The following is a 27516-nucleotide window of genomic DNA, read 5'->3' as shown; positions in this document are numbered from 1 at the left end:
AGCCCATTCTGACGGAAACAACTTCAGCACTTGTTTCAGTCATAAAACACCAGCCATTACAACTGAATGAAGCAGCATTTAGCACCTCCACACCAGCATTGAGGCGGAGCTCGTGCCCCTTTCCTGGAATGCAAAATTATCCTCGTTTGATTGGCTTGCAAAATAGTAGCAATAGAAATCAATTCAGTTATCATGATAACAGAAGGGTAAGATGGTTCATTGCCTTGTAAGGTTTTACTGAAATCCCCACAAATCAATGCTTCATTGAAATAGTGTTCTCTGATAATCACTTGTCTGATGAGACAAAATACTCGTAACAAGATTAAATTAATACAGTGCATTTATTGCTTTTACAGAGATAGCAAATCACCACGTGCAAACATTCAGACTCTTGCTCAAGTATCACAGCATACAAAGAGAACCTTGATATTAATATTTGGATTGATATTTTGCACATTAGGCTCTAAGCATAAGTAGATGTATACAAAAAACAATTGTAGCATTTTGAAATACATTTTAAAATATGGTGTAAGTGATGATATCTTACCTACAATTCTCCACATACTGCTAATGTAAAATCATTGAGATAAGCAATATTCTTTTTGGAGAGGAAAATGAAAAAAGGCAGGCAAGATTTAAACATTAATCATGCTTTTACAGAGGAACCTGCCCCCACTGTGATGTATACCACCTCTGACACAAGTAAAACAAAATCCATGACACAGGTAGATAGATTTTTGCCAAAAAGTGATTGGAAAGTGGAGTCAAGGCCACAATCAGTCCAATCATGGTGCAGCTGTTGTAAAGGAGTCTACTCCTCATTCGTACCACTGCATAGGACCAGAATTTTTCATCCTCAAATTGGCATGTACCTTACACCTTCATTTGGTGAAGATCAAGAAATGGTGTTAAAAGGTGGCAGCATGTTTTATCTTGATTACTCAAAGCATTAATATTACAGAAAAAATTAGATTGTTTCAGTTGACAGATCTTTGTTTTTATGAATAAAAGTATCAGTAGAGGAATGGAAATGTCACTGAACATTTTTCTGTCCAATGACCATGAAACTTCAATACATTTAGGCATTATTCACACACAAGCTAAGAAAAATTGCCTTCACTACAAGTTCTCTGCTGGAATTCAAAGTTAATTTTGAGGGTCAGTTCCTATATATTAAAACTATGTAATAGTCATAGAAATCCCAGTAACATAGTTAAAGTGCTAAGTGGAATTCAAGCAACTCATGTTCAGCAATGCAAATAGTGAAAAGAACCTAACTTTCCATTATATCTCAGACATTTAAAATCCACAAAGCACAAATCTCCTGGCATTTAGGCCAATAAACCACTATATCTAACAAAGTTATCCATTATTTGCAAAACAATATTTTCCATAGCTGGTGAGTTAGTTTGAGGCTTCGCCATGCTTCAATTGAATTTAGGTGCAGTATGGGCAATTTCCCTGATTTTTACCCATGATGAACAGGAACAAATGATTAGAGCAAATTATGGATGAATCATATTTTGCATCCTTGATTACCCAGGCGAGGAAAATATTTTAATGACTAAAACTTCCCTTTAAGGAAAGCATTTCAAATTGAAAGCAAGTTGCAGAAAGCATTTAAAAACTCATGATACAGATTTTTCATAGGTTGCAATAAGCCCTGCTTGTGTGTAGGAGGTAGAAGAAATTTGGTATTTCACCTAAAATCAAAGACAGTTAGTGTAACACGATCTTTCCTAATGTACTCTTATGCATGTCAAGTGATAAAATAAAACTCGAGAACATACTCATTGTTAAAAATCACAACACCAGGTTATAAGCCATTAAGTATTTTTAAGTGTAGCTTTCGGAGCACTGCTCCTTTGTCAGGTAGCCAGCTGGGCAGGATCGTAGGACACAGAATTTATAGTTAATTGTGTCCTATGATCCTACGTCACTTGCTACCTGAAAGCAGCAGAGTTCTGAAAGCTTATACTTCTGAATAAACCTGTTGTTAGATTATAACCTGGGTATTGTGCATTTTTTAAGCTTTGTCCACCTCAGTCCAACACCAGCACCTCCACATCATACTCAACATTGAGTATCTATGCCATATTCCTCAAGAGATGGCTCAACATTTAAGTCTCAATTGACAATTACAAAAAAAACATTTTAGACCACAATATGCGCACTTCAGTCCAGAAAAGTGTCAAGGAAATAAAGGTTTCAGAAATGAATTCAAAACCCCACCAATTTATTACAAAAGATTTTGGTATGCCTGGTGCCAGTCAGCACTGCACACCAAGACAGATGGCATTATACCACAGCTTTCTCCCAGTGGCAAGTAGCCATTGTTAAAAACAACACTTTGTTAAATATGCTCAATGAAAGCTGCCAAAGTTACCAGACAGTTCTGAGGCAATGCTAGCAGTCAAACCTCCATTTTAAAATTCTGAAGCATTTTTAAAAGGCACATTTATGCAGAATTTCCTAAAGTTAAAAGCAAGATTCAGAATTCAAATTTATTTCTCAATTTTGTTTCCAGGAAGTAGGTTTCATTATTTTCAAAGTTTTGGTATTGGAGTGGCTGCTATAGCAATGCTTTCAATCGCACATTCATCGCTGCCTCGAAGAATTCGGAAATAGCCATTTTCGCCCCATTGTGTTCCCCAACTGTTCTTAACAATCCAGTAATTTTCTTTTGTTTGAGAGTCACTACCATAACCAATGAGCAGCACTGCATGATTAGTAAGCTCAAAGGGATTGAATGAATCGCGTAATCCAGTGTGGTGATAGATCCCACCGTGGTAATTCATAAAGTCGCCGTAAACTTCAAAGGCAACAGATACTGGACCATTTTTCACCAGCTCCAGTTTCATTGCTGCTTCATTGCAAGCCCCATAAAATCCACCCACATAATAATACTGAGAAGTGTAGTAACGGTAACAAGATTTCTTAATGGTGCAAGGAGTATCCATTCCAACATAAGGGAAGCAATGTTCTTCAACCAAACCAAAATCTTGGGCATATTTTCCAGCAATTAAGTAGGGAAATCCACCATCACATCCTTAAGATTTTTTAAAAGAGACAAAGTAAACGATTATTAATATAATATGCTGTACAGATGTAGATAAAGTAAAATTTCTACATTTGTGATCACCCCAAGAAAAGCATGCTTTGTCCAAAGTAATGAAGTTACCTTAGGAATTTGTAACTAATGAAACATACTGGAATTAAAACTGCTGATACTTATAATGCAGGTTGGTGGTTATCCAGAAAAAAGGAGAGTCAAATTTAACAATGCCATTGTGAGCACGAAAACTTTAGCGTACAGAACCATCAAATGCCTCTCGTCAAGAAAGTATTCTCAATTAACTAACTACAGGTGCACAGTCTGAGGGCTTTATAATTGCAACTTTAGTGAAAATATTAAATGAAATATTGATTACTATGCTGGTGAGGAGGAGGTAGGGAAGACAAGATAACTGCAGAGCTCAGACTGGCCAGTGATTAGTTGTCTAGCTCTGAATGTGTCTGACCAAGTCCTAGTGGCCTGTCTGTTGGGGGTTGTACATAGCAGCTAGAGTGAGCAGTCTGGACACTGGTGGGTTGGGGGCTCTTTGGCAATAACCTTTCAGAGGAGCAGCAAACACATCGACCACAAGTCAGAAAGCCTAGAATAGCACCAGGCTTGCAGGGAAGAAAAGTTACTTGAAAAGTGTGCTGGTCTGGTCTGATAAGCAACAACATTACTGTAAGTGATCTCAAATTTCTGGTCTCAATGTAGGAATATTAAAGGGAAGTGGGCCAATTTTAAACAGCTCTATGAAGGAGACCTTACTATAATAACCCCACATTAGCACAAGTTATTCATACTGTGACAAAGTTTTGTCAATCAATATCCACTCTAGATTTAGATTTTGTTTATTGACAGTGTGATAGAAGATAAGCCAATGTAATAAAATAACATTGGACAAATGCACCATTGCCATATTTAGCAATAACATTAGTATATCTTAACTAAAATAATCTGACAGATTTTGCACACCAAGAACAACTACTTAAAATTGTCACACATTTGACTTGAGCCAAATACCAGTGCTCATTTCCAGCGGTAAAAGTGTCGTGACATCATAATCTAAAAATCAAAAAGTTACCTATAAAATGAAGGAAGCAAATATCCTTGATTCAATAACACTGGTTTTAAAATCAATTACCTTGCGAATACTGACTACAGGAAACGATCTGCTGTGGGCTAAGGATCGGAGTTTGTGTGTTGTTTGTTTGAATACGAATACGGGCTTCAAGCATTCCCATGGAAGAAAAGGAATAGCAACTTCCACAACTGCCTGCAGTCATTGAAAGAGGGGGGTCAAACAAAATAATGAAGCATGGAAAAAAACATTTAAGTTTGTCCAGTTATCAAATACTTTAAAGTCATAAAGGCAGACTTCCCTCCTCAGATATGGTGACTTTACTCAACTATTATACTTTAGCACAGCATATCAATCGGAATACAATATGAATCCACCATAGAAATAGTTGCTGTCTAGGTCACACATTTGAAACTAACAAGGGTACTTGAATCACTCAGGCTAGTTGCTTTTGGAAGAAACTGAAGAAAACCCGATTAATTGTGGATTCATGAGTGACTACTGGAATGAATGTTGCAAACTGGAGCAAGAATATGGACTCCAGATAACTTATAAACAAGAAAAAACAGCCTAAAATTTTACCAAGTTGAAAAATGAAAGCAGTTGAATTTAGTGCTTCAAGAAGTGATCCTAAAAAGGGGAGAAAATGGACAAAGGAGCAAATATGCCCATATTAGCGATAGTCTGAATATCTCATTTTAAGCAGAACCCAAACTAAATTTTTTAAAAATCAATAAGTAATTTGTAGGAAAAGATTGGACGAAAGTCCTCAGCTCATTGTTTTTGGTCCCCTTTGTCAAGAAAATGCATATCTGACTGATCAGGAAATACAATTGAGAACCAAGCTGACTACATAAGGTCCAGAACAGAGGTGAATAAGCAAAGAGAAGCAGCGATGGATCGAGAAAAAGACTGCAGCTAATAAAGAGGAAATTCCAAAGTCTAAGCACTTATCGATAAATATTAAAAAAAGGAATAGGGCCAGTTAGTGTTTAAAAAAAGGGGATTTACAAAAAGAGGTAAGAGACATGGCTAAGATGTTAAATGAATAGTGTAAGAGACTACATTTTTACTTTTGGAATGAATGGAAAAAATGGACACTGCTCTTTTTAAGAAAAGGGAGAATATAGAAGGAGAGGCTGTTTGCACTTGGCTAAATAAGTGAAGCTAACTGATGCTTATGACACTTTCATTATAAGGACATCGAATCTATACAAATTTAGTACCATCTGTTATGGGCTCATGAGAGCTCAGCATAGTGACAGTTGATTGGTCAAGCTGCAGTTTAACTCAGACCCTGTGAAGAAAGGTGAAACAGAAGGAGACCTCCAGAAGCTAACTATCAAATTCTCCTCCCCTCTACAAAGTTGTTACCTTCAATTTTTTTGTCTAAACAATAGAAAACTATATTTGAGGACAGATAACTAAGCTAATCAAGTCCAAGTACGCAACCAGTGAAATAAATTCTGATAATTGCTATGCAGATAACATTGTGACAAAAAATTGAACGGATTCTGAAAACAAACATCTAACTTTGGTATTTGGTCTGGTGACAAAACTGTTCACTTGATGCTTTTTCTCTTCACTAAATATTTAATTAGAGTATGCACCTGGAAAACAAGAGGAGCAAAATTTGAGTTACATAAAATTATACATTTTTCTTTTACTATTCTTGTTAAAGCTCAGTGTGTGACTATAGTTATTTTTAATGCTATTGAAGTAACTTTGCTGTTTGCTTTTCTCCTGAAAGCCTGAAATGCAGCTGGAGTAGTACAGAGTTCTGGGTATCATATCACAGGAAAGTAGTTTCAATTGGCATCAGTGGTGGGTTCAGGAGGGCTCAGCAACACTACTTAATTAGTTCCTGGGCAGATAACTAGAACCTTGTGTGGGGATAACACAACAGAAATATCTGGCTCGCAAAGAATAGCATCAGTGTGTGAAGACAAATAAAAGAGTTCCAGCATTTGGCTATTATTTTCCACCTTTCTTGATGAAGCTGCTCTCTCTGCAAACCTCTGTTGAAAGGAAAAAGGACAAACTATCTTCAAAAAGACCGAAAGGGTGGATACTGGGTGAAAACAAAACGACCAAGAACCTGTGTATCTACAATCTTGTCATGTAGGGATTCTAGGATTCTGATTGAGGTGTGCCAGATTAGGTGCATGAACAGGGCTAACGGAAAGTAGCTGCCCCACTTACTCAAAGGGTCAATAACAAGGGGACATAATTTTAAAGTGAAAGGCAGGTGGTGTATCAGAGAGTTGTGCAAAAAGCTTTCACATAATCGAATAGTGGGGGGAGACTGGAATACATAATCTGGAAGGGTAGTAGAGGTGGGTGACCCGCCACATTCTTTTAAAAATAAGGACTCGAATCATGACATTCAAGGCTAAGGCCCTAGTGTAGATAGTAGTATATTTTTGGTACAGGCTCAATGGACTGAAGGGCCTATTCCATACTGTACTGTTCTATGATCCATGATTGATTGGTGCCAGAACTGTACTTCTAACTTTGTACCCTCCACACCCAAAATTATGCACAAAGGTTAGATCTAGAGTAATAAGTTGGCAACTGTTTCCTTTTTGCAATTGTTAAAAACATCTGGCACACTGTTTGTTTAACCCAAATTAGATAGCAAGGCAGAATTTGGGCAATTTAGTAGCTCAAGAAATACTCATATTTGTAATAACTCCAAGAATAGTGCAGAATTGACTTCCAGGAAACCTCAGATTTATGAGAACATTGAAGAGTTGGATAAAAGCAAATGAGAATTGAGAAAAACTTTCATACTGTTAGGACCTAGAACAAAATGCCTGGGTTGCGTGGAGGAGGCAGGTTCAATTGGGGCATTCAAGGGGGTTTTGCATGATTTTCTTTTAGAAAAGACATTGTGCATGGCTAGGAGGAAAAAGTAAGAGAGTGACACTTAGTTATAATACTCAAGACAGCCAAAGACAATGGACTGAATAGTCCATAGCAATTCTATGGATTAGACATATGGAACATTCTAGTACCAGCTCATTCCCTAAATGGGAAAAGAAATCAGCATTTGTGGACAAAAGCAAAAAAAAAGCCCATGATTTGGTGTTTTCATAGAATCCCAACACACTGTTGGGCAGATGGGCCTGTTTCCACAAGTCCATACCAACCCGCCGAATAACTCATCCAGACCAATTCCCCTACCCTATTGTCCAATACTTAGCCCTGACAAATGCACCTAACCTACAAATCCCTGAACACTATGTGCAACCTAGCATGACAATGCACCTAACACACACATCCTTTGGATTGTGGGAGGAAACCAGAGCACTTGAAGGAAACCCACACAGACAGTGGGAGAATGTGCAAACTTCATGGAGTCACTGGAGGCTGGAATCAAACCTGGGTCCCTGGCACCATGAGGCAGCAATGTTAACCACTAAGCCATCACGCTGCTCCAGGTTTTATAACTATTTTTGGCATTTGTTTTGAATTAGTTGCAAATAAAGCCTGTTTATGATAAAAATTGCACACAGTCTTTAAGCAGAAGTCAAGAAAGATGCATGGAGGCATGGAAAAATCCACTTACTAACCAAGGAATGCATATTTCATTCCATCAGAGTTGGAAGGCGTAGGGCCTACCTTACTAATGCCCAATGCTGGCCACATCAAACAGCCACAATAGCAAATATGATCAGTACAGCCAAACTAATCACACTTTGAAACACCTCATGATTGCAATAGTTGATGATATGCACGGAGGCTACACTCATCCTAGTTAGTAGTCTGATGGATGGAGCTACCACATAGGTAGGTCAGTCACATCCACGAAGCAATGTCTACGGGTAAATGGATACACAAGTTTAGAGTCAGCAAGTGAGTCAGATGCCAAATTGCCACTTTGTGCAATGACACCCCTAATAGTCACTACCTCAAATTCTGCTTGCCATCCTTTAGGGACACAGTAATGGAAATAGTACACTGGAACAAAAAGCAAGCTTTTATTCTTCACAATCACTTCCACATGTTCAGCCAAAGGCTACTGAGTTACTTTAACTGCTTTCTGACTCAAACTCACATTGAGAAAGGATAGACATCTTAGTCAAATTTTCACATAGACAATCCTTGAATCATTACTTTTTCCCCAAAATTAGATTAGTCCTTATACATGGTAGAAGCTGCAGATGGAAGAATTATGCATTGTGCTCATTAGCAAAAATTCTATCCAGCTGTACATTTGTTCACAGCTGACTGCACTGAATTACTCCAAGCCCTACTTCAACGTCAAATGACACTTTTTAAAACATTATGCTGTTGCTATTATAATTTAAAGATTTATTAAATACTGACTTCCAGATGGAAGTGTTCATTCTTCCCAACTTGCTAAGGGAACAATAAATTGACAATTGTTTTGAGAATACTTCAGCTTGATCTCATTCTCAGCTAAAGAGGAGGATTTAAAACATACCTAAGGAGCAACGTTTTCAGAGGTTGGTGAATGTATGGAATGAACTGCAAGGAGACAGCTGGTACATTTAAACATTTAAAATGCATCTGGATGGGTAAATTAATAAGAAGGATTGAGACTGATATGGGCCAAATGGAACTACATTAATTTAGGATATCTGGATGGCATGGGCGATTGGGACTGGAGGGTGTTTCCATGCTGTACATCTCTATGACTTTATGACTCTTACATTACCTGTTGAATAGATGAACTGCAGATCTCCCCAGCAGTTAGAATCTGTGTACACATGCTTTTGAACCAGATTCCATCCCTCAGAAGCCCATGCCATATCAGACGTATACAAATCTCAATATAGTTAGAGAGATTGGTAGGTTACTGAATATACTGCAGACTTTTTACCTCAAGGTTCAGGCCACCATTTGAAATACTGTATCTTTGACAATGCCAAATTTAGGAGATCTTGCACTAAGATGTTATGGAACTTAAAATAGAGAATGGACTACCTTGATTTCGAACAGGAGTAACATAGTTCACTCCATCAACATTCCTCCAGTCCCAGGATTCTGGTAAAGTGTCTGCAAGTTTCTGCATCTCCTCTGACACCAGCATGGGTCTTGGACGCCTAGTAAAGAGCACATTGAAATTCATGAACAGGAGAAGTAATATCACTGTGCCTGATCACTCCCTACTTCAAATTCCAAGTCATTTAACTGGAATTATAATCAAGTACAAAGGAAACATTGTTCCGAGCTGCATACTTGGAATGAATTATTTTCCCATTTTTAAAGAAGTTATAGCGGTCTATTGCAACAGATCTAATTGTATACAAAATAAACAAAGTTACTTTCATTAGCATTGTAGATGATAAAATTAGCTGCCAGCATTATTTCTGCTTTATTGTTTTATAAAGTGGATGTTGCTGGTAAGGACAGCATGAGCTGCCTTTCTGCCATTGACCTTGGACAGAATGGCTTACTAGGCCATTTCAGAGTTAACATTGCTGTAGATCTACAATCACATGTAGGCCAAAGCAGGTATGGTTGGCAGATTTCCCTTTCCTAATGGCCATTTGTGAACTGATGTAAGAACTTGGATTCCTTAAGACTCCTTAAAAGTATTGGAACAGTGAGGTTGCAGAGCTGAAATGCAAAGGTTTGGGTGTCCTGGTTTAAGGAAGGAAAAGGATTTTATGTTAGTAATCAGGAAAGCTAATCCAATTTTGTGTATTATTAAGAAAAGAATTGAAAGTAAGAGTAGAGAGGTTGTGCTTCAATTATACATGGCATTAGTGAAGCTGCATTTGGAGTACAATTTTACAGTATGGTCTACTTATAGAACAAAGCTAACATTGGAAACAGTTCAGAAAAGGTTTAGATTAGATTAGATTACTTACAGTGTGGAAACAGGCCCTTCGGCCCAACAAGTCCACACCGACCCGCCGAAGCGCACCCACCCAGACCCATTCCCCTACATTTACCCCTGCACCTAACACTACAGGCAATTTAGCGTGGCCAATTCACCTAACCTGCACATTTTTGGAGTGTGGGAGGAAACCGGAGCACCCGGAGGAAACCCACGCAGACACGGGGAGAATGTGCAAACTCCACAGTCGGTCGCCTGAGGCAGGAATTGAACCCGGATCTCTGGCGCTGTGAGGCAGCAGTGCTAACCACTGTGCCACCGTGCCGCCCACATGCCCACTTGGCCAATACTTGAAATGAGCACATTGCTTTTGGAGGCAAGGCTAGACAGGCTGGGCCTGTAACCTCGAATTTATAAAAGCAAAGATGACTTAATTGAGACACAAGATCTTGAAGTGATTTGATTAGGTTGATGTTGAAAGGATATTTCCCCTTGTGGAAGAAGCGGTCACATTTTAAAAGTAGGAAACCTTTTAAGATAGGAGGAAAGTTGTGTCTTTGAAATTCCCTTCAACAAAAAGCAGTGGATGCTGAATCTTTAAATATATTTCAAGGCAGATGTAGATAGATTTGTGATTACCAGGGTGACAAAAAAGTCAGGGATATGCAGGAATATCAAATGAAGGTGAAAACACAGGTTAGTAACATCTTATTGAATAACAGAACAGGTTCGAATGAGCTCGTTTGTTTGTACAATCAATTCCAAATACATTAACTGAATTGAGATTTGATAAGCTACCTGATGGGATTTGAACCAGAGTTCCTGTGACATTCAGCTGGGACTCTGGATGACTAGATTTTTTGACAATTTAATGAAATCAGAGCTGCTAAGCAATCTGGATCCACATCTGTGCCTCATTGGTAAGGAAGGTTTCCATGAGAAAGAGCTGTATTTTCACTCCCAGTTCAGAAGCAGAGTTGTGGCATATTCCAGTTCCTCAAATCTGACCCAGCAGAAAGTAATCCAGAAGCGGGATTTTCATTCTGGGGTTGAGAAGCTCTCTGGAAGTTGGTTCAGGTGGACCACAAATGAATACAGAGGCAGATTGGGCACAAGGAATGTTTCAGGTCTGACACATTGTATAGAAGTTGAAAAAAAAAGGAACTCCCTAGGGCGCATCCTTCAAGTGTCAGCCACCCACCTTCATGACCCTTTATAACCCCATTATCAAATTAATGCCAACTCATGACCGTTCATTCAGAAGTCACCATGGACAGAACTTAATCTAAGTTCATAGTCTGCATGTTCACAGTAGACATTTTTAGAAAACACCTCTTGCACAGTAGGCCACTCAATCTCGAGAAGAAAGTTTGACATACAGACTTACAAAGCAAGAGCATACAGCTGAATTACAGGGAAACTATTTGGAAAATGATACCCAAAGTGGGACAGAATCATAGAATCTCTACAGTGTGGAAAGCAAGTCAGCACTGACCCTCTGAAAATACTTTTGCCACATGCAGTCAAGATAATCTGTTTGGGGCTTTGCTCAAGAAAAGAAAATGCAAAGTATTGCAATTTGGAATTAATGGAGGTCAATTCATTGCTACTGACATGGTGGTTCAGTAGTTAGCACTGCTGCCTCACAGCACCAGGTACATGGTTCAATTCCACCCTCAGACACTCCGGGTCTCTCCCACAGTCCAAAGGTATGCAAGTTAGGCAGATTAGCCATTAGGAATGTAGGTTTACAGGTTAGGGTAAGATGTGCTTTGGAGGATCAGTGTGGGCTTGATGGGATTCAATGATTCTATGAAAAAGTGGGTAAAAATTAAAACATTACCATGTCTTAATGTTTAGCTCAGTATCACATCTTCAAAGAGCAGCAGTTCCACTACCAACAACGGTTGCATCCCTCAAAGATACTTTGCTCATTTTTACAGCACAATATGCAGTCACTGCAATAATTACTTGAAACAAGTGCTGCAATTTTCCAGTTCATGAAGCATTGACAATATATTTAAATCTGGATAGTCCTAAAATTGTACAAGACAAGTGCTCCAGTGTTTAGATATTGTTATCGGTCATGAACTGATTCTGTGATAAACAGTTTTGTTTCAAAAGCATTGCAAAGTCTACCTTGGAATCTTTGAGTTAACACCACCCGCTCGTTTAATCAGTTCTTGAATGGTGAATTTTTCATACTCTTCATAAAGCTTAGCTGTCCAAGATTTCTGTACAGTATTTATTGCTTTGATGAAGTCCAAGTTAGGCTTATAAGGTCTCTGTGACAGACTAAGGGTAAAAAATATAAAACTAATTTCCATGTTGCAAATACAATTTTAAATCAAAACAAACATTTGTGCAAAATATATCCACAAACATATCCACAAAATAACCAGTATTTCTGAAATGCACTCTATTTACTCCTTCCAACATATCAAAGTCAATTGTTTTAATTTTTTTCACATTTAAATTAAATTGATGACAAACACCATCAACCTTTTGAAAGCAATCAGAAATTGCAAGAAAAACGCATCTAGCAGCATCTGTGGACAAAACAGAGTTAACATTGAGTCCAGTGACCAGTCTTCAGAACATCCAATCCCTTAGGAAGTTACAATGTTTATCAGAACGTCTGACGCCCTAATCTCTTGTTGCATTTGAGCTTTATCCAGTTGTCAGAAAATTCAATTGATTTTGAAAAAATAAATTGACTTTAATCTTCAAATTTAGTTGGTTGAAAATTGCGATTTAAAAATAACACCTGACTTTTAAAAACTATTTTCAACTGTAAGTAAATCCAAACTAAATGGATGAGAACCTGCAGTTTCTATAAAAGCTTAAAAAAAACCAAACAATTTCTACAGTTGATCTATTCTTAGACTTTCCAAATTCCCGCCACCCCACCCCCTTACTCAAAATGGACTGTACTTGAAATCATATATAGCTCACTTTACAAAAAGTAATTTTAAATAAATACCCATTTGAGGCCAACAGTATACCAACTTTGCTGTTGTGCAAACCATTTATTAATACGGAGACCAAAAGAGAAAATGCTGGAAAATCTCAGCAGGTCTGGCAGCATCTGTAAGGAGAGAATAGAGCTGACATTTCGAGTCTAACTGACTTTTGTCTTACATAGTCTAGACGTTAACCAGCAGTTCTGTAGAGTGAAACTGTCTCACCCTAAATCCTTTGCTTTCTGTCCTTTTTTCTATTCCAGCAATTGAAGTAAATGGTTCACAATTCACTTGCCTTCTTTTCATGACAGCTCTGATCATTCAATTCTCAAAGTCCAGCATTAACCTGCCCATTTCAGAATTAACTTGCTTTTTACACACTTGAAAATTCCTTTGCCTTTGTCCATTGAAAAGTGATATGCCATTCCTCTAAAGCTGTAACTTTTATTTACTTAACAAAAGCAAAAGCTGTTTTCAGTGCAAGGAGATTGATTCCCTCCCATTCCTCAGCACCTATCTTCACCTGACAATGTAAAATTCACTATAAATACACTTGACATTTAGCTGTTATGTTCAGACATGTCAAGCTTTGGTTTTTGGCCAAGATTAGATTTGGTTTACTTAGCAAGTGATTTCTTCCAGAAAAACTGGATATAATAGTGATTACTGTTACATACAGAATTTCAGCCCCTACATAAACTTTCAATTGACATTAAATATATGCCCTCTGTTCATCAGAACAGTTCTGCTGTTGATTTACTCAACCACACCTTCACTTTAAGTCTCAAAAAATTAGCACGCTCTCACCCTTTCCACTCTCTGGTACAACTCACCTCCACTGCCTAAAGTCTAGAATCTGGCAGATAGCCACCCACCAGCCAGAGCTGGGTCCACCTGATCAAACCACCTTTAATGCCTTCCCTGGCCTACATGGGTTCACCTTTCTCTACTTTTTCTCCCAGCTCCTATCACGTCACCTATGATTATCAAGCTGCTAAAATATCCACATTTTCTCCTGGCCCCCAGTTTAGCTAATATTAAAAGCCAGCACTCTCACCAGATCTTGGCCCTCTCCTTTCAAGCAGCCATCACCACCTTTCTTCTGTAATGATCCCTTACTCCACTGTCCTTCTAACCTCCCTTCTCAATGTTTGCAAAGGTTAAAATGTGTGGTTTGGTCAATCATGAACTCATTCATTCAACTGTTTGGCCAGTATTCGAAGTTTTATAACGTCAAGTTAGAAAGGAAACCTACACCATTTTTATTCCTCATAGGAATATAAAACTACTTCTGTCTTTGAAGAATTCTTCCCAAAAGCTGGATACATTTGATCAAAAAGGGTTCAATGACATTATTATTTTAAAGTGCATAAAAATCCACTACAGATCACCTTGTGGTTTGTATTAGAGACAACAGCACAACGTATTAAAAACTCATTGCATTTTGGCACCTTTCTTCACAATGGAGCAACACTCTGGTCACCCTGAACAGGGAGGGACTAGTAAAAAAGGTACCCTAAAAATAACCTGGCAGAAATCACACCAAACAAATTCATTTACTTGCTAAACTCAATGTCTGAAACCTTTCTATGGATTACCACCTTACTGCATTGGAGAAGCTTGAATGTTCAATTGATTGAGCGTGGTGCTGTCAAAAGCTCTCAACTCCTGACAGAGGGCCACCCATGATGCGAGGGTTGGAGGCAAGAACCAGACAAAGCACAGTCCAAAACAAGCCCTGATGGTGGATACATTATTGGTCTCAGAGTTCAAGAAACATGTTAGGAACATGAGGTTTTGTCGAAGATTGAATGACGCCAGGAGGGTCTAGAAGGTAGTTAATTCACAGCCCTCCCCCAATGCAAGGCCTATTTGGTTCATGTTGCTGTGGAGAATAGCTTTGATGAGGCAAGTGTTCGTAGAAAGCCACTGGACAATCTGGTGGAAGATTTTCCTAATTATCAAAAAGAACCTCAAAATTAATTTAGGAGGTAGTGCACCATGAGGAGCAAATTTGTATAGTTCAAAACACAATGCTCATGCTCAGACTGAAGACAAATGGTCAAGAGGGTCAAAAGAAAAGCAAAAAATCTGGAACTCTCCATAGCTGGAGGGAGGAACCCCTTGTGTAGTGAGAGAAATTAGAAGTTATCCATCTGGAAAATAAAAATAAAAAAGAGCCTAGAATCAGTTTGCACTGGTTGATGAATGAAATAGCTACTTGAAAGACAAAATAAAAACACTTCCTTCGCTATTTTTTATATTTTTAAAAATGCTTTCCTGCAGTTTAGAGCACAAGTCACCTGCTTCAATGTTGCTTTGAATATATAGTAAAAATCTGTTAAATTATCCTTTTGGCATTCACTAGAAGTTTAAATTTCTTTTTGAAAATTGCTGGTTTCTATGCTGGAATCAATGTGTGCAAAGGTTAAAATGTGTGGTTTGGTCAATCATGAACTCATTTATTCAACTGTTTGGCCAGTATTCGAAGTTTTATAACGTCAAGTTAGAAAGGAAACCTACACCATTTTTATTCCTCATAGGAATATAAAACTACTTCTGTCTTTGAAGAAAGTTAAAGTGAAGAATTCTTCCCAAACACTGGATACATTTGATCAAAAATGGTTCAATGACATTATTATTTTAAAGTGCATAAAAATCCACTACAGATCACCTTGCGGTTTGCATTAGAGACAACAGCACAACGTATTGAAAACCCATATTTGCTATTTTCAAGGGTGTGCAAAAACAGAATACTTATACACTCCAAGTGAGTTGTACATACTCAAGACATTCCACGGACCATACTTACTGCAACAGATCCTTTTCCGAAGGAACATTAGTTCGAACATTCCGAGTGTTTTTCTTTCCAACAAAGCAAGCCCAGTTTTGACCCAATGTATTATGTACTGACCCAGGAAGCGTTTCGTGACAATAACTGGTTACATTTGAACCTTCTTTCTTGTACTGTTAACAAGAAGAAAAAGTTTGAACATTTGCATTTAAAGCCAATTGGATTACTAATAGTCACAGTAAGAGTACTTAAATTGACGAAATTGCTCGTACACAAATTCAAATCAACATTTGAGTTTCTTCTGGTCTGTAATGTTGATTTGTGTAAGGTCACTGGATAGCCAGAAAAACACGTTTTCCCCCATACAGCACCTTGCTATTTCTAAAATGACTTCATAACTACATTAATTTCATTCTAGCCCTGCACAAATCACACGTCACTTGCCATAAGTTCTGCCACGCAATCTCAAGTTTCTACAGATCACTTCAATGTTGAAGTGCTAGCGCTACCCTGCTACAGTGTCAGGCCCTGGGCAGAAATTCACATCCTCCTGTGTCAAATTAATTTCAGTAACGTTTGTTTTTGTAATTTCTACTTTCACCATTTCCACAGAGACCATATTATCTTCGGAAATATTCGATTCTTCCATCTAGCTACTCAAGAGCTCAATTTCAATGCCTCGAGAATTTTACTTCACTTTATGCTAGGTTTGCTCAATGATTCCTAAAGGTTTCCACCTATTAACCATTGGTGGAATTGCAAAGGTTGAAAGCCATCAATATCCTTCACTACCAGTATCTTGTGCTCCTCACCCTCCTACAACTGTTTTCAAAATCTCACTTATCTGTACTGTCCACATTTTTGTCTTCACTCTCTCCAACTCTGACCTTCACTTCTCTTGCCTTGTTACATTTTTGCTATTGAATGTACAAATACCAAAGGCTACCATTCATTCTAAAGAACAGGAAGAGGTTCACCTAGATGGCCTTCGCCAGTATCCATGCCAAACTTTAACCATACCAAAGCTTACACTGTCTGCAATGGATTTTGAAAATTGGACATTGATTCACAAACATCACAATGAAAGAGTGCCATCACCACAGAACCCCAATTGCCTTTGGGACTGTTCATACATGACTGGCTTTGGAGATATAGACAATGTTATTTTGCCATTCATTATCTACCAGAACCAGCAATATGAAAAACATTTATTCAATTTCTGTTTTGCTATTTTTGCTCTGGTAGTGGCATTGATTTTAGAAGTAAAATTGGCTGGGTGACAAAACATATTCACAAATCTTGCTGAGTGATGTTTAAAGGATGGCATTCTCAAATGCCATATGAAATCTCATTAGCTGGCCGTGCCCAAAACTTGGAAGTCCACCTACAGTTCCCCATAATGAAGAAACATGAATGAGGTTTTTGCACTACTTGTACATAGCCTGAAAATTATCCCAAACTACAGAACAGCACACGAGAAAGCATAGACCACATGGTCCACAAAGTATCATTTGCCATTCAATATGATCAGCTGGTCTCCTGCTCCAACTCCATATCTAGTTTTTGAGAGATCAAAATATCCCAGCCCTAAATTGATTCATGATAGAGCACACACTACAGTCCTGAGGTGGAGGTTTCCAAAGATCTACTGTCATTCGGGTAAACACTATTTGCAAGATTATAAAATGAGTTAACTACTTACCTTGAAAATGCTCCCTGGTTCAAGATTCCCTAGCTAATGGAACAGCAGCATAGCATCAACCCTTCAGATTTATTCAGATTCACATCTAGAAACCAACACACTGAACAGTAACTGTATTGTCTTCAGCACAAGTCAGGACAGGGATTCAGATTTTTAGATGATTGGGATCTTTTCTAGGGCAGAGGTGACCTGTTCAAGAGGAGCGGGTTGCATCTGAACAGGAGAGCGAATATCTAGGTGGCCAGGTTTGTTAGTGCTACACGGGAGGGTTTAAACTAGATTGGCAGGGAGTGGGATCCTCAACAGCAGGGAGGCAAGTGAGAAGCTGGAAGGAGATACAGCAATCAGAAATAGTAAAAAGTGTAGAGACAGGACAGGCTGGAATACAACAGGGAACAAGCAATGCCTGTTGGATTGAATTGCACCTATTTCAATGCAAGATGGCTGACAGGTAAGGCCGACGAACTCAGGGCATGGATAAATGGGACTGGGATATTAATAGCTATTACAGAGACATGGCTAAGGGAGGGACAGGACTGGCAGCTTGATGTGCCAGGGAACAGGTGCTTTAGACAGGACAGGAGGGGTGAGGAGTTGTATTTTTGATTAAGGTGAGTATCACAACAGTAATCAGATGAAATAACTGAAGAATCATCTCGTGAGGCTTTGCAGGTGGAGCTAAGAAATAAGGAGATGGTGATGTTATTGAGGTTGTACTATAGACCCCCAAATAGTCAATGGGAATCGGAGGAACAAATATGCAGAGACATTGGGGAGACTTGCAGGAGTAATAGGGTTATCACAGTTGGGAATTTTAATTTTCCTAACATAGACTGGGACTGCCATAGCGTTAAGGGTTTAGATGGGGAGGAATTTGTAAAGTGCATTCAGAAAAGTTCTCTCAAGCAAAATATAGAGGCTCCTACTTGGGAAGGGGCAAAACTTTACCTGCTTTTGGGAAATAGGGCAGGACATTGACTGATTTGACCATGGGGGAGCAATTTGGGACCAGTGACCATAGTTCTATTAATTTTAAAATAGTTATGGAGAGACAAAACTGGTCCACAGTGCTAAATTGGGGCAAGGCAAATTTTGAAGGAATTAGACAGAAGCTTGCAGGGGTTGATTGGAGTGGCTTGTTAGCAGGGCAAAGGGATCTCTGGCAAGTGGGAGGCAAGAGTTCAAGGTCTATAGGTTTCTGAGAGGGTGAAAGGCAAGGTTGACAGGAATAAATATTGAGACTTTGACCAGAAAAAGAAATGGCTCAGGTACAGGCAGGTGGAATCAAGGGAATCTCTGGAGGTATATAGTGGATACAGGAGTTTACTGAAGAAAGAAAGCAGGAGGGCGAAAGGGGGCACAAGATATCCTTGACTGAAAAAATTAGGGTGAATCCAAAGAGGTTCTTTAAGTATATTAAAGGAAAAACTATAGAAGAGAATAGGACCCCTCCAGGAGGAAAGTGGACATGCATGTGTAGAACTGCATGAGATGGGCGAGGTCCTCAATGAATATTTCTCCTCTATTTACTGTGGAGAAAGCCAGGATGACTTGGGAACTTGAAGATAATGGTTACATCTTGGCAAGAGTCCTTATCATAGTGGTGTTGGATGGATTAGAATGTATGAAGGTGGATAAATCTCCTGGTCCTGATCAGATATATCCAAGAACACTGCAAGAGGCTAGAGAAGAAACAGCAGGGGCCCTGGCTGATATGTGTCATCGTTAGCTACAGGTGACATCCCAGAAGACTGGAGAGTAACGAATGTTGTGCTCTTATTCAAGGAGGGCTGTAAACAAAATCCTGGGAACTATAGACCAGTAAGCTTAACATCTGTGGTAGGCAAGTTACTTGAGAAGATTCTGAGAGACAAGATATACATGTATTTGGAAAGACGGTTTGATTAGGAATGGCTTTGTGCGTGGGAGATCATGCTTCTCAAATTTGTTAGAGTTCTTTGACGAAGTGACCAGGAAGGTTGATGAGGGTTGGGCAGGAGACAATCTATGGATTTCAGCAAGGCCTGTGATATGGTTTCACATGGTAGGCTGCTCTTGAAGGTTAGATTGCATGATATCTAGGGGGAGCTAGTAAACTGGATACACAATTGGCTTGATAGTAGGAAGTAGCGGGTAATAGTGGAAGGATGCTTGTCAGACCTGAGGCCAGTGATAAGTGGAATGCCTCAGGGGTCAGTGTTGGGCCTATTGCTGTTTGTTATTGAAATCAATGATTTGGGCAAGAATGTGCAAGGCATGATTAGCAAGTTTGCAGATGACACTAAAATAAGCAGTATCATGGACAGTGAGGAAGGTTATCAGAAATCGCACCATGATCTTAATCGGCTGGAGAAGTGGGCTGAGAAATGGCAAGTGGAGTTTAATATAGAAAAGTATGAGGTGTTGAATTTTGAAAAGTCAAATCAAGATAGGAGTTTAATGATGAACAGTAGGGCCTTAAGGATTACAGTGGAACAAAATGGACCTGGGAGTTCAGGAGCATGGTTTTCTGAAACTGGAGTCACATGTAGACAGGACAGTGAAGGCGTCTTTTGGCACACTGGCCTTCAGTCAGGGCACTGAGTATAGTAGTTAAGAAGTTATGTTGCAATTGTACAGGACATTGGTGAGGCCGCACTTGTAATAGTGTCTTCACTTTTGGCCATCTTGCTATAGGAAGGATGTTATTAAATTGGAAAGAGTACAGAAGAAATTTACAAGGATGTTGCCAGGACTTAACAGTCTGAGATACAAGGAGAGGTTGGACAAGCTAGGACTTTTTGCTTTCGAGCATAGGAGACTGAGGAAGATCTTTTAGAAGCGTGTGAATTCATGAGAGATATGGAAAAGTGAATGCACTCAGGTTTTTTCCAAGGGTTGGGGAATCAATGACTGGAAGGCATCAGTTCAAGGTTAGAGGGGAAAGAATAAAAGGGAACTGGAGGAACAATCGTGTTTTTATTTTAGAAACAGGGTGGTAGATACATGGAATGAACTGCCAGCAGAAGTGGTTGAGGTGGGTACATTAACAATATATAAAAGGCATTTGGACAAATACATGGATAGGAAAGGTTTAGAAGGATAAGGCCAAGTGCAGGGAAATGGGCTTAATGGATGTATATTTTGGTCAGCATGGACCAGTTTGGACCAAAGGGCCTGTCTCCATGATGTAGGATTCTGACTTTAAGTCTACCATCCCTTCAAGATGGGGACCAAAATTGCAGAGTATTACAAAGTCCCACCTAAGTGTTGTATAACTTTTCTTCCTGTAATTCAAATTATCAACATACCATTTGCTTTAATTGCCTGTTGCAATTTGTTATATCCCTTACATAATTTTGTTTTCTTTATACACCAAGGTCTAATAAACAAAAGGTCATCAGATCTAAGCTCATCTAATTGAAAGACATTCCCTGGTCAATTTACCAGGAGTAAACCTGTATTTCACATACATCTACATAAATCTTTACATTTCTCCAACCATACTTAAGTTTTAAAAGGAAGCATGTTGAGTACTATAACATTCCCTCCTTCAAATGTCAGCCCAATTATTAAAGCTATGACCTGTTTACAGAAAGGCAGGGTGCTAACATTGAATATCCATAGCAAAATGTTTTTGTATCTCTTGCTAAAAAATCAAAACCCACCTTAAAAAAAGCAAACCATTTGTAACCACCAAGGACTACTTCAAAACCTTGGTTGTAAATTAAGGTAAAGAAACCAACATTCCCAAAATCATCTTCAGCAACATCAAGCTTATGGAGATGTACAGTCACATGCTTCACAGGAGGGCCTTCAGGAAAAAAAATGCACACAAATTAAAAGATGTGGATACACACTTTTATAAAAGTATTTTTGCAAAAACAATTAGCTACATTTATAATTTTTCACAAACACAAGCTTGACGATAAACCTGTCACCAGGCTGTCAGTGGTTGTGCTGAAAACCAACTACCAACTTTTAGAACTGGAACAAGGGCCCCTGGAGAAACAGCAAGAAAAACCATTGCAAACATCAGACAAACGAACTGTTCACTATCTCAGAGTCATAGAGACGTACAGCATGGAAACAGACCCTTCGGTCCAACCCGTCCATGCCGACCAGATATCCCAACCCAATCTAGTCTCACCTGCCAGCACCCGGCCCATATCCCTCCAAACCCTTCCTATTCATATACCCATCCAAATGCCTTTTAAATGTTGCAATTGTACCAGCCCCCACCATTTCCTCTGGCAGTTCATTCCATACGCGTACCACCCTCTGAAAAAGTTGCCCCTTAAGTCTCTTATATATCTTTCCCCTCTCACCCTAAACCTATGCCCTCTAGTTCTGGACTCTCCGATCCCATGGAAAAGACTTTGCAGGTGGCAGGTCCTTCTCAGGAGGAGAGATGGAACCAAGAAAGATTTTGGACACAAAGAATCACTTGACATGCGAAAAGTTTTCACTCAAGTATTTCTTGCAGCTGAAAGTCAGAAGGAGGATGCAGACACTGAGGGTTACAACATTTGACAGACAGATGTTATGACTGAACAAATCAAGACTGATTTGTTGAGTAACTTTGGGCTGGTTTTTGTAAAGACTATTTCTGCAGCAACTACAAACAGATCATGAGGTTTCAGTTTCAGGAAACTCAATAGCGACACTTTTTTGTAGTTTAGCTTGTAGTTATAGAACAAGACTTACAATGTGCAATCTTGTGGTGTGGTCCAGGGATAACAGTATCTAGAAGCCAACAGTTTATTCTCTTAGCCCCTTTAGTCACTTTCTGAATTACAAGGTCAGTAATAAGTGCCAGAACAGCAACTGCAGAAGGTGAACAAATAAATCTTGCCGTTTTAATAGTCGTTGCCGCCCTAGCGTTTTTTCCCCCCGTTTCTAACCTCTTAGCTGTCCCAGGGTAATGAAAATTCGACTTCCACTGCAACACAAAGCAGGAAGTGGCTTAAGGTAAAAGAGAAACATTATCTCGTTTTCCCAGACCTCCGTTTTCTACCAACACTTTACAGAGTGGTTTTCAAGCAAAACGACATCTTTCTCTATATTTAAATTTAGAGCATCCGAGACTTCTCATTAATAGTAGCTGCGTTTAAACTTCTAGTAGTTTTAATGCCCCGAAAAGTTTAAACGTTAATGCAAATATTGATCACGGTCTCGCAGTTCCACCACAAAAATAGTTCCGTCCATTCAAAGCAATACCTTTGAATATAAAGAATGAAATGGGCAGAAGAAGATGGTTCCCTAACTTACCCATTTTGCTGCAGTCAACATTTCTGTCTTGCCCCTCCCGCCCAACCTGGAACACCCAGGTCCCCTGCAAGTCCTGGTAGGTGCAGTTCGCTGGAGTGTCGGCCACAGCGGTGGCCAGGCCCTGCACACAGAGCAAGAACAATACACCCACACACCAAGCCATCAGGACACTACCAACACGAAACTAAGTCCAGCTCCGAGTGGAGAGCATGGGTCATATGATCACTCCCTTTCCCGAAGGTCAGGTGCTCGGTCACATGAATTGTGAAATTCTGGAGCAATAAGGAAGTTCCTAGTTTTTGTTTCCGTGTTGATTGTGAAATGAGAGTGGCTGATTTCTGAGAGAGTTTCGCGTTGCTCCGCCTGGATTTTACATTGGTCCGCGGCAATACCCTGAGAATGCTTTCACATTAACGTCTGCTTCAAAGTAAAATAAAAATTAACTCGAGGATTTTATTTCCAAACCAAAGCACCCGAAAAGGGAAATATTTCAACTTTAAAGTTACGTGTGACAACAGTGAACATTTGTAACGGCCTTATTTTGTACTTTAGCATAGGTTTTGTAATTCGGTCAGACCTAAATATGCATCCAAATAACAATTTATTTCAGGTTGGGGTGATTCATACACTTTACACAAATCATTTTTTTTACTCAATTTGTTTTGTTCACATGTGGTGAAGAGAACCTAAGAAACGGAAAATATTTGCTGACTGGAAAATGTAGCAGCACATTAAGTTGAGCGTGCTCACTGAAGTCAAGTTGTGGTCGCTTCCTCCCCCATTGTGATAGCGTTGGTCAGGAGTCGATATTAGTCACTCCCTTATGATTCAGCAAAACTTCACGATGAAACTAGTGCAGAAGTTTAAAAAAAACAAGATAAACAAGTGCAGGAAATGAGTAGTCAGTGGCTGATACGTTAAATACTCGTACTTTTCGGCACTATTCTCTTATTTCCTACTATTTAAAAAAACTATCAATTTCAATCTTAATGCACTCGTTAACTGAGAATCCAAAGTCTTCTGGCACGAGATTCACAATCTTCCACGAAACAAAATGTCTCCTCCTCGCAGCCGGTAACAATTTATCCTAAGACCACTAGTCCTAGACTCACCAACCAGGGAAACAGATTCACTGCATCTGCTTCATCGAGTCTTTAAAACTTTTTTTATATTTCAATAATATCACACCTCCTTCTCAACTCCATTCAATGTTGGTGAGAGGGTGCGAGTGTGAATGTATATGTGAGCGTATGAGAGAGGGTCTGCATGAGTGTTTGTGTCTATAGGAATGTGTGCTGTAAATGTGTTGCTGGAAAAGCCCTGAGGAAGGGCTTATGCCCGAAACGTCGATTCTCCTGTTCCCTGGATGTTGCCTGACCTGCTGCACTTTTCCAGCAACACATTTTCAGCTCTTATCTCCAGCATCTGCAGACCTCACTTTCTCCTATAGGAATGTGTGTGTGTGTAGGAGTGTCTCTGTGTGTGTACAGTGCAATGGGATCACCTGTCGTGTGACATGAACCCAACATCCCGGTTGAGGCTCTCCTCATGGGTCCGGAACTGGCTATCAGCCTTTGCTCGGCCACGTTTTGTTGGTGCCTGTCCCAAAGTTCGCCATGGAGAATGGCCAACAATGTCTAGCTCATACACTGCAGGCAAGGATGCCCTGAGGCATGGTACATTGGCGAGACCAAGCAGAGGCTACGGCAACGGATGAATGGACACTGCACAACAATCAACAGACAGGAGTGTTCCCTCCCAGTCAGAGAACACTTCAGCGGTCCAGGACATTCGACCTCGGATCTTAGGGTGACCATCCTCCAAGGCGGAGCTTGGGACAGGCAACAATACAGAGTGGCCATGCAGAGGTTGATATCTAAGTTCGGTACCTATGGGAATGACCTCAACACGGACCTTGGGTTCATGTCACACTACAGGTGACCTCATTGCATTATACACACACATACACAGACCCTTTCTCATACGTTCACTCATACACTCTACACTCACACACACCCTCTCACAGACTTATACCCCTTTACACTCACACGCTCTCTCACAGACACTCATTACATGCCCCATCCCCCGCCACATATAAGTTTGTGGGGTGAATCTGTACTTGCAGAATTACATTCTACTTTGCTCAAAAACTGCATGAATCCATGTTAGATTCTGTAAACACGTTTTTTAGATTAGCATCATTTGACCATTGTGGTACAGATAGTTTCACACAGGGAAGAACTGAAACCAACATGGTAATTCTAAAAGATGAGAGACTTAACAAACAATCCAGGTTTTTTTCAATATATAATTTCAGTTACAGCACACGGTAAACTTTTGCTATAAACTCTGTGTTTTACAATCTTATACTCCACAACCTGTTGGACTAAAACCTGGTGTTGTGTGATTTTTAACTTGGGATTAGGGTGGCAATGGTGGCTCAGTGGTTAGTACTGCTGCCTCACAGTGCCAGAGACCTAGATTCGATTCCAGCCTCAGGCAACTATCTGTGTGGAGTTTGCACAATCTGCCCATTCTACCTGGGTTTCCTCTGGGTGCTCTGGTTTCTGCCCAAATTCCAAAAATGTGCAGGTCAAGTGAAATTGCCATGCTAAATTGCCCAGTGTTAGGTGCATTATTCAGAGGGAAATGAGTCTGAGCGGGTTACTCCTGTGGACTTGTTGGGCTGAAGGGCCTGTTTCCACACTGCAGGGAATCTAATCGAATCATTTGTGAAGATAGAAAACAGAGTTAAAGTTTCAAATTGAAAGACATTTCTTCAGAACTAGTATTTAACAACTGAAAAGAAGTGAAAAAATGCCTTGTTAAAGCATCAAATGAATTGAAGAATGAAATGGAACTAGAGACCAGGACAGCTTTGAGATTGGGTAACGCAGAGTTGATTGAGAGAGAAGTCGAAAGTGTGCAAATGATGATGCATGGCACTGAGTGTGGACCTCAGGATGTGGTGGAAATAGCTGACTGAGAAGTGCTGTACATTTTGAAGAGAACCCTAATCCTAGGTGGATTCAAAGCATGAAGAATGGAACTTCAAATGGAATCCACATAGGGTAAGGCAGGGTCAGAGACAGGCACTGAGGAAGGACTTGTGACTGTCAAATGAGTTTTAATAAAGAGTTTATGAAAAGTTAGGAGGGAAAAAGAAAGCAATGAAGGTGAACAGGCCAAAGGATTGATAGAACTTTTTTCAAAAAAAGCAGAGCTTCGTTAAGGAGGGCCTACCATGAAGAGAATTGGTTGTGAATCACACCCTCAAATCAAAGTTTAACGAAGCAATACTGGAGGTCTGAAATAAAACCAGAAAATACTGAAGAAACTCAGCAGGTCTGGCAGCATCTGTTGAAGAGAAACATAAGTTGATATTTCAAGTCTAAAAATTCTTCTTTGGATCTGACGTGGTGTAAAGGACCGGTTGCAATGAAGAGTATTTGAACCAAACCATTAACACTGTTCCTCTCACCACAGATGCTGCCAGTCCAGCTAGGTTTCACTCGTAATTTTTATTTTTAATTGCCCTGTTGCTTTCAAGGATCTGTAGACATGCACACCAAGGTTCTTCTGATCCTCTGTACATCCTAGGGTCCTACAATTCATTGAGTAATCCCTTGCCTTAGTCCTCCCAAATGCATCACCTCACAGATGTCTGAGGAAGGAGTGGGGTCTCTGAAAGCTTGCAGTTTTAAATACATCTGGTGGACTATAAACTGGTGTTGTGTGATCTTTGACGAGAAAGTGAGGTCTGCAGATGCTGGAGATCAAAGTTGAAACTTTATTGCTGGAACAGCACAGCAGGTCAGGCAGCATCCAGGGAACAGGAGATTCGACGTTTCGGGCACAGGCCCTTCTTCAGGAATGAGCAGAGAGTGTTCAGCAGGAGAAGATAAAAGGTAGGGAGGAGGGACTTGGAGGAGGGGCGTTGGAAATGTGATCTTTGACTTTGTCCATTCCAGTCCAACACTGGCATCTCTACATCATTTTGAATAAATTGATTAAATTTCATTTGCCACTGATCTGCTAGTCTGTATCATCTTGTAATCTAAGGCTTTCTTCCTCACTATTTACCACACCATCAACTTCCATGTCATCTGTGAAGTTAGTGATCCAACCTTTCATATTTGCATCTAGATCATTTGCAATCAACAAAACAGCAAGTGACCCAGAATCGGATCCTATGGTAGGCTCCTGGATATTGACTCCCAGTCACAAAAATAATCTTCAACCATCACACCCTTCCTCCTGCCACTAAGCCAATTTTTGATCCAATTTGCTAAATTGTTGTGGATCCCTTGGCCTCGACCTGCTTCATCAATCTCTTTTGTGCAGAAAGTGAAGAAGGGCTTATGCCCGAAACATCGATTCTTCTGCTCCTTTGATGCTGCCTGACCTGCTGCGCTTTTCCAGCAACACATTTTTCAGCTCCAATCTCTTTTGTGAAACCTTTATAAAAGTTTTATTATTGCCTATGTAAAATACATGAAACAAAATTCCACCATCTACACAACCAATCATCTCCTCAAAAATTTCAATGAAACCTGTCAGACATGTCCTACCCCTAACAAGCTAACTATCCTTGATTAATTCTTGCCTCTCCAAGTAGAGCTTAATTCACTTTCTCAGAAGTGTTCCCAAAAGCTTCCTTACCGCTGATGCTAGACTCACTGGCCTGATTTCCCCTGGTTTATTCCTAATGCCATTCTGAAATAATGATACCACATTCGATTTAGAAAGACATTATTCATTCATTCGTGAGATGTGGACATTGCTGACTGGGTTAGTATTTATTGCCCATTCCTAGTTGTCCTTGAAAGAGTGGTGGTGAGCTGCCTTCTTGAACTGTT

General features: G+C 39.7%; 1 protein-coding gene across 1 annotated transcript; it reads right to left on the bottom strand.

The window, feature by feature from the left end:
- Positions 1-322: 322 nt before the first annotated feature.
- Positions 323-22853, bottom strand: ctsc (cathepsin C). Its single transcript, XM_043691561.2, has 7 exons — positions 22658-22853; positions 21055-21200; positions 15724-15878; positions 12088-12243; positions 9090-9208; positions 4200-4331; positions 323-3049 (listed from the first exon to the last, which is right to left on the bottom strand). The coding sequence occupies exons 1-7, from the start codon at positions 22818-22820 to the stop codon at positions 2547-2549; spliced, it is 1374 nt and encodes a 457-aa protein (XP_043547496.2). The 5' UTR covers positions 22821-22853; the 3' UTR covers positions 323-2546.
- Positions 22854-27516: the final 4663 nt, after the last annotated feature.

This window comes from Chiloscyllium plagiosum, unplaced genomic scaffold (assembly GCF_037043375.1).
Source record: "Chiloscyllium plagiosum isolate Xiang-an unplaced genomic scaffold, Cpla_swu_hap1 HiC_scaffold_6, whole genome shotgun sequence".
NCBI classification, from domain to species: domain Eukaryota; kingdom Metazoa; phylum Chordata; class Chondrichthyes; order Orectolobiformes; family Hemiscylliidae; genus Chiloscyllium; species Chiloscyllium plagiosum.
Note: the sequence above shows the minus strand (reverse complement) of the source record. Positions and strands in the feature narration are given on the sequence as shown.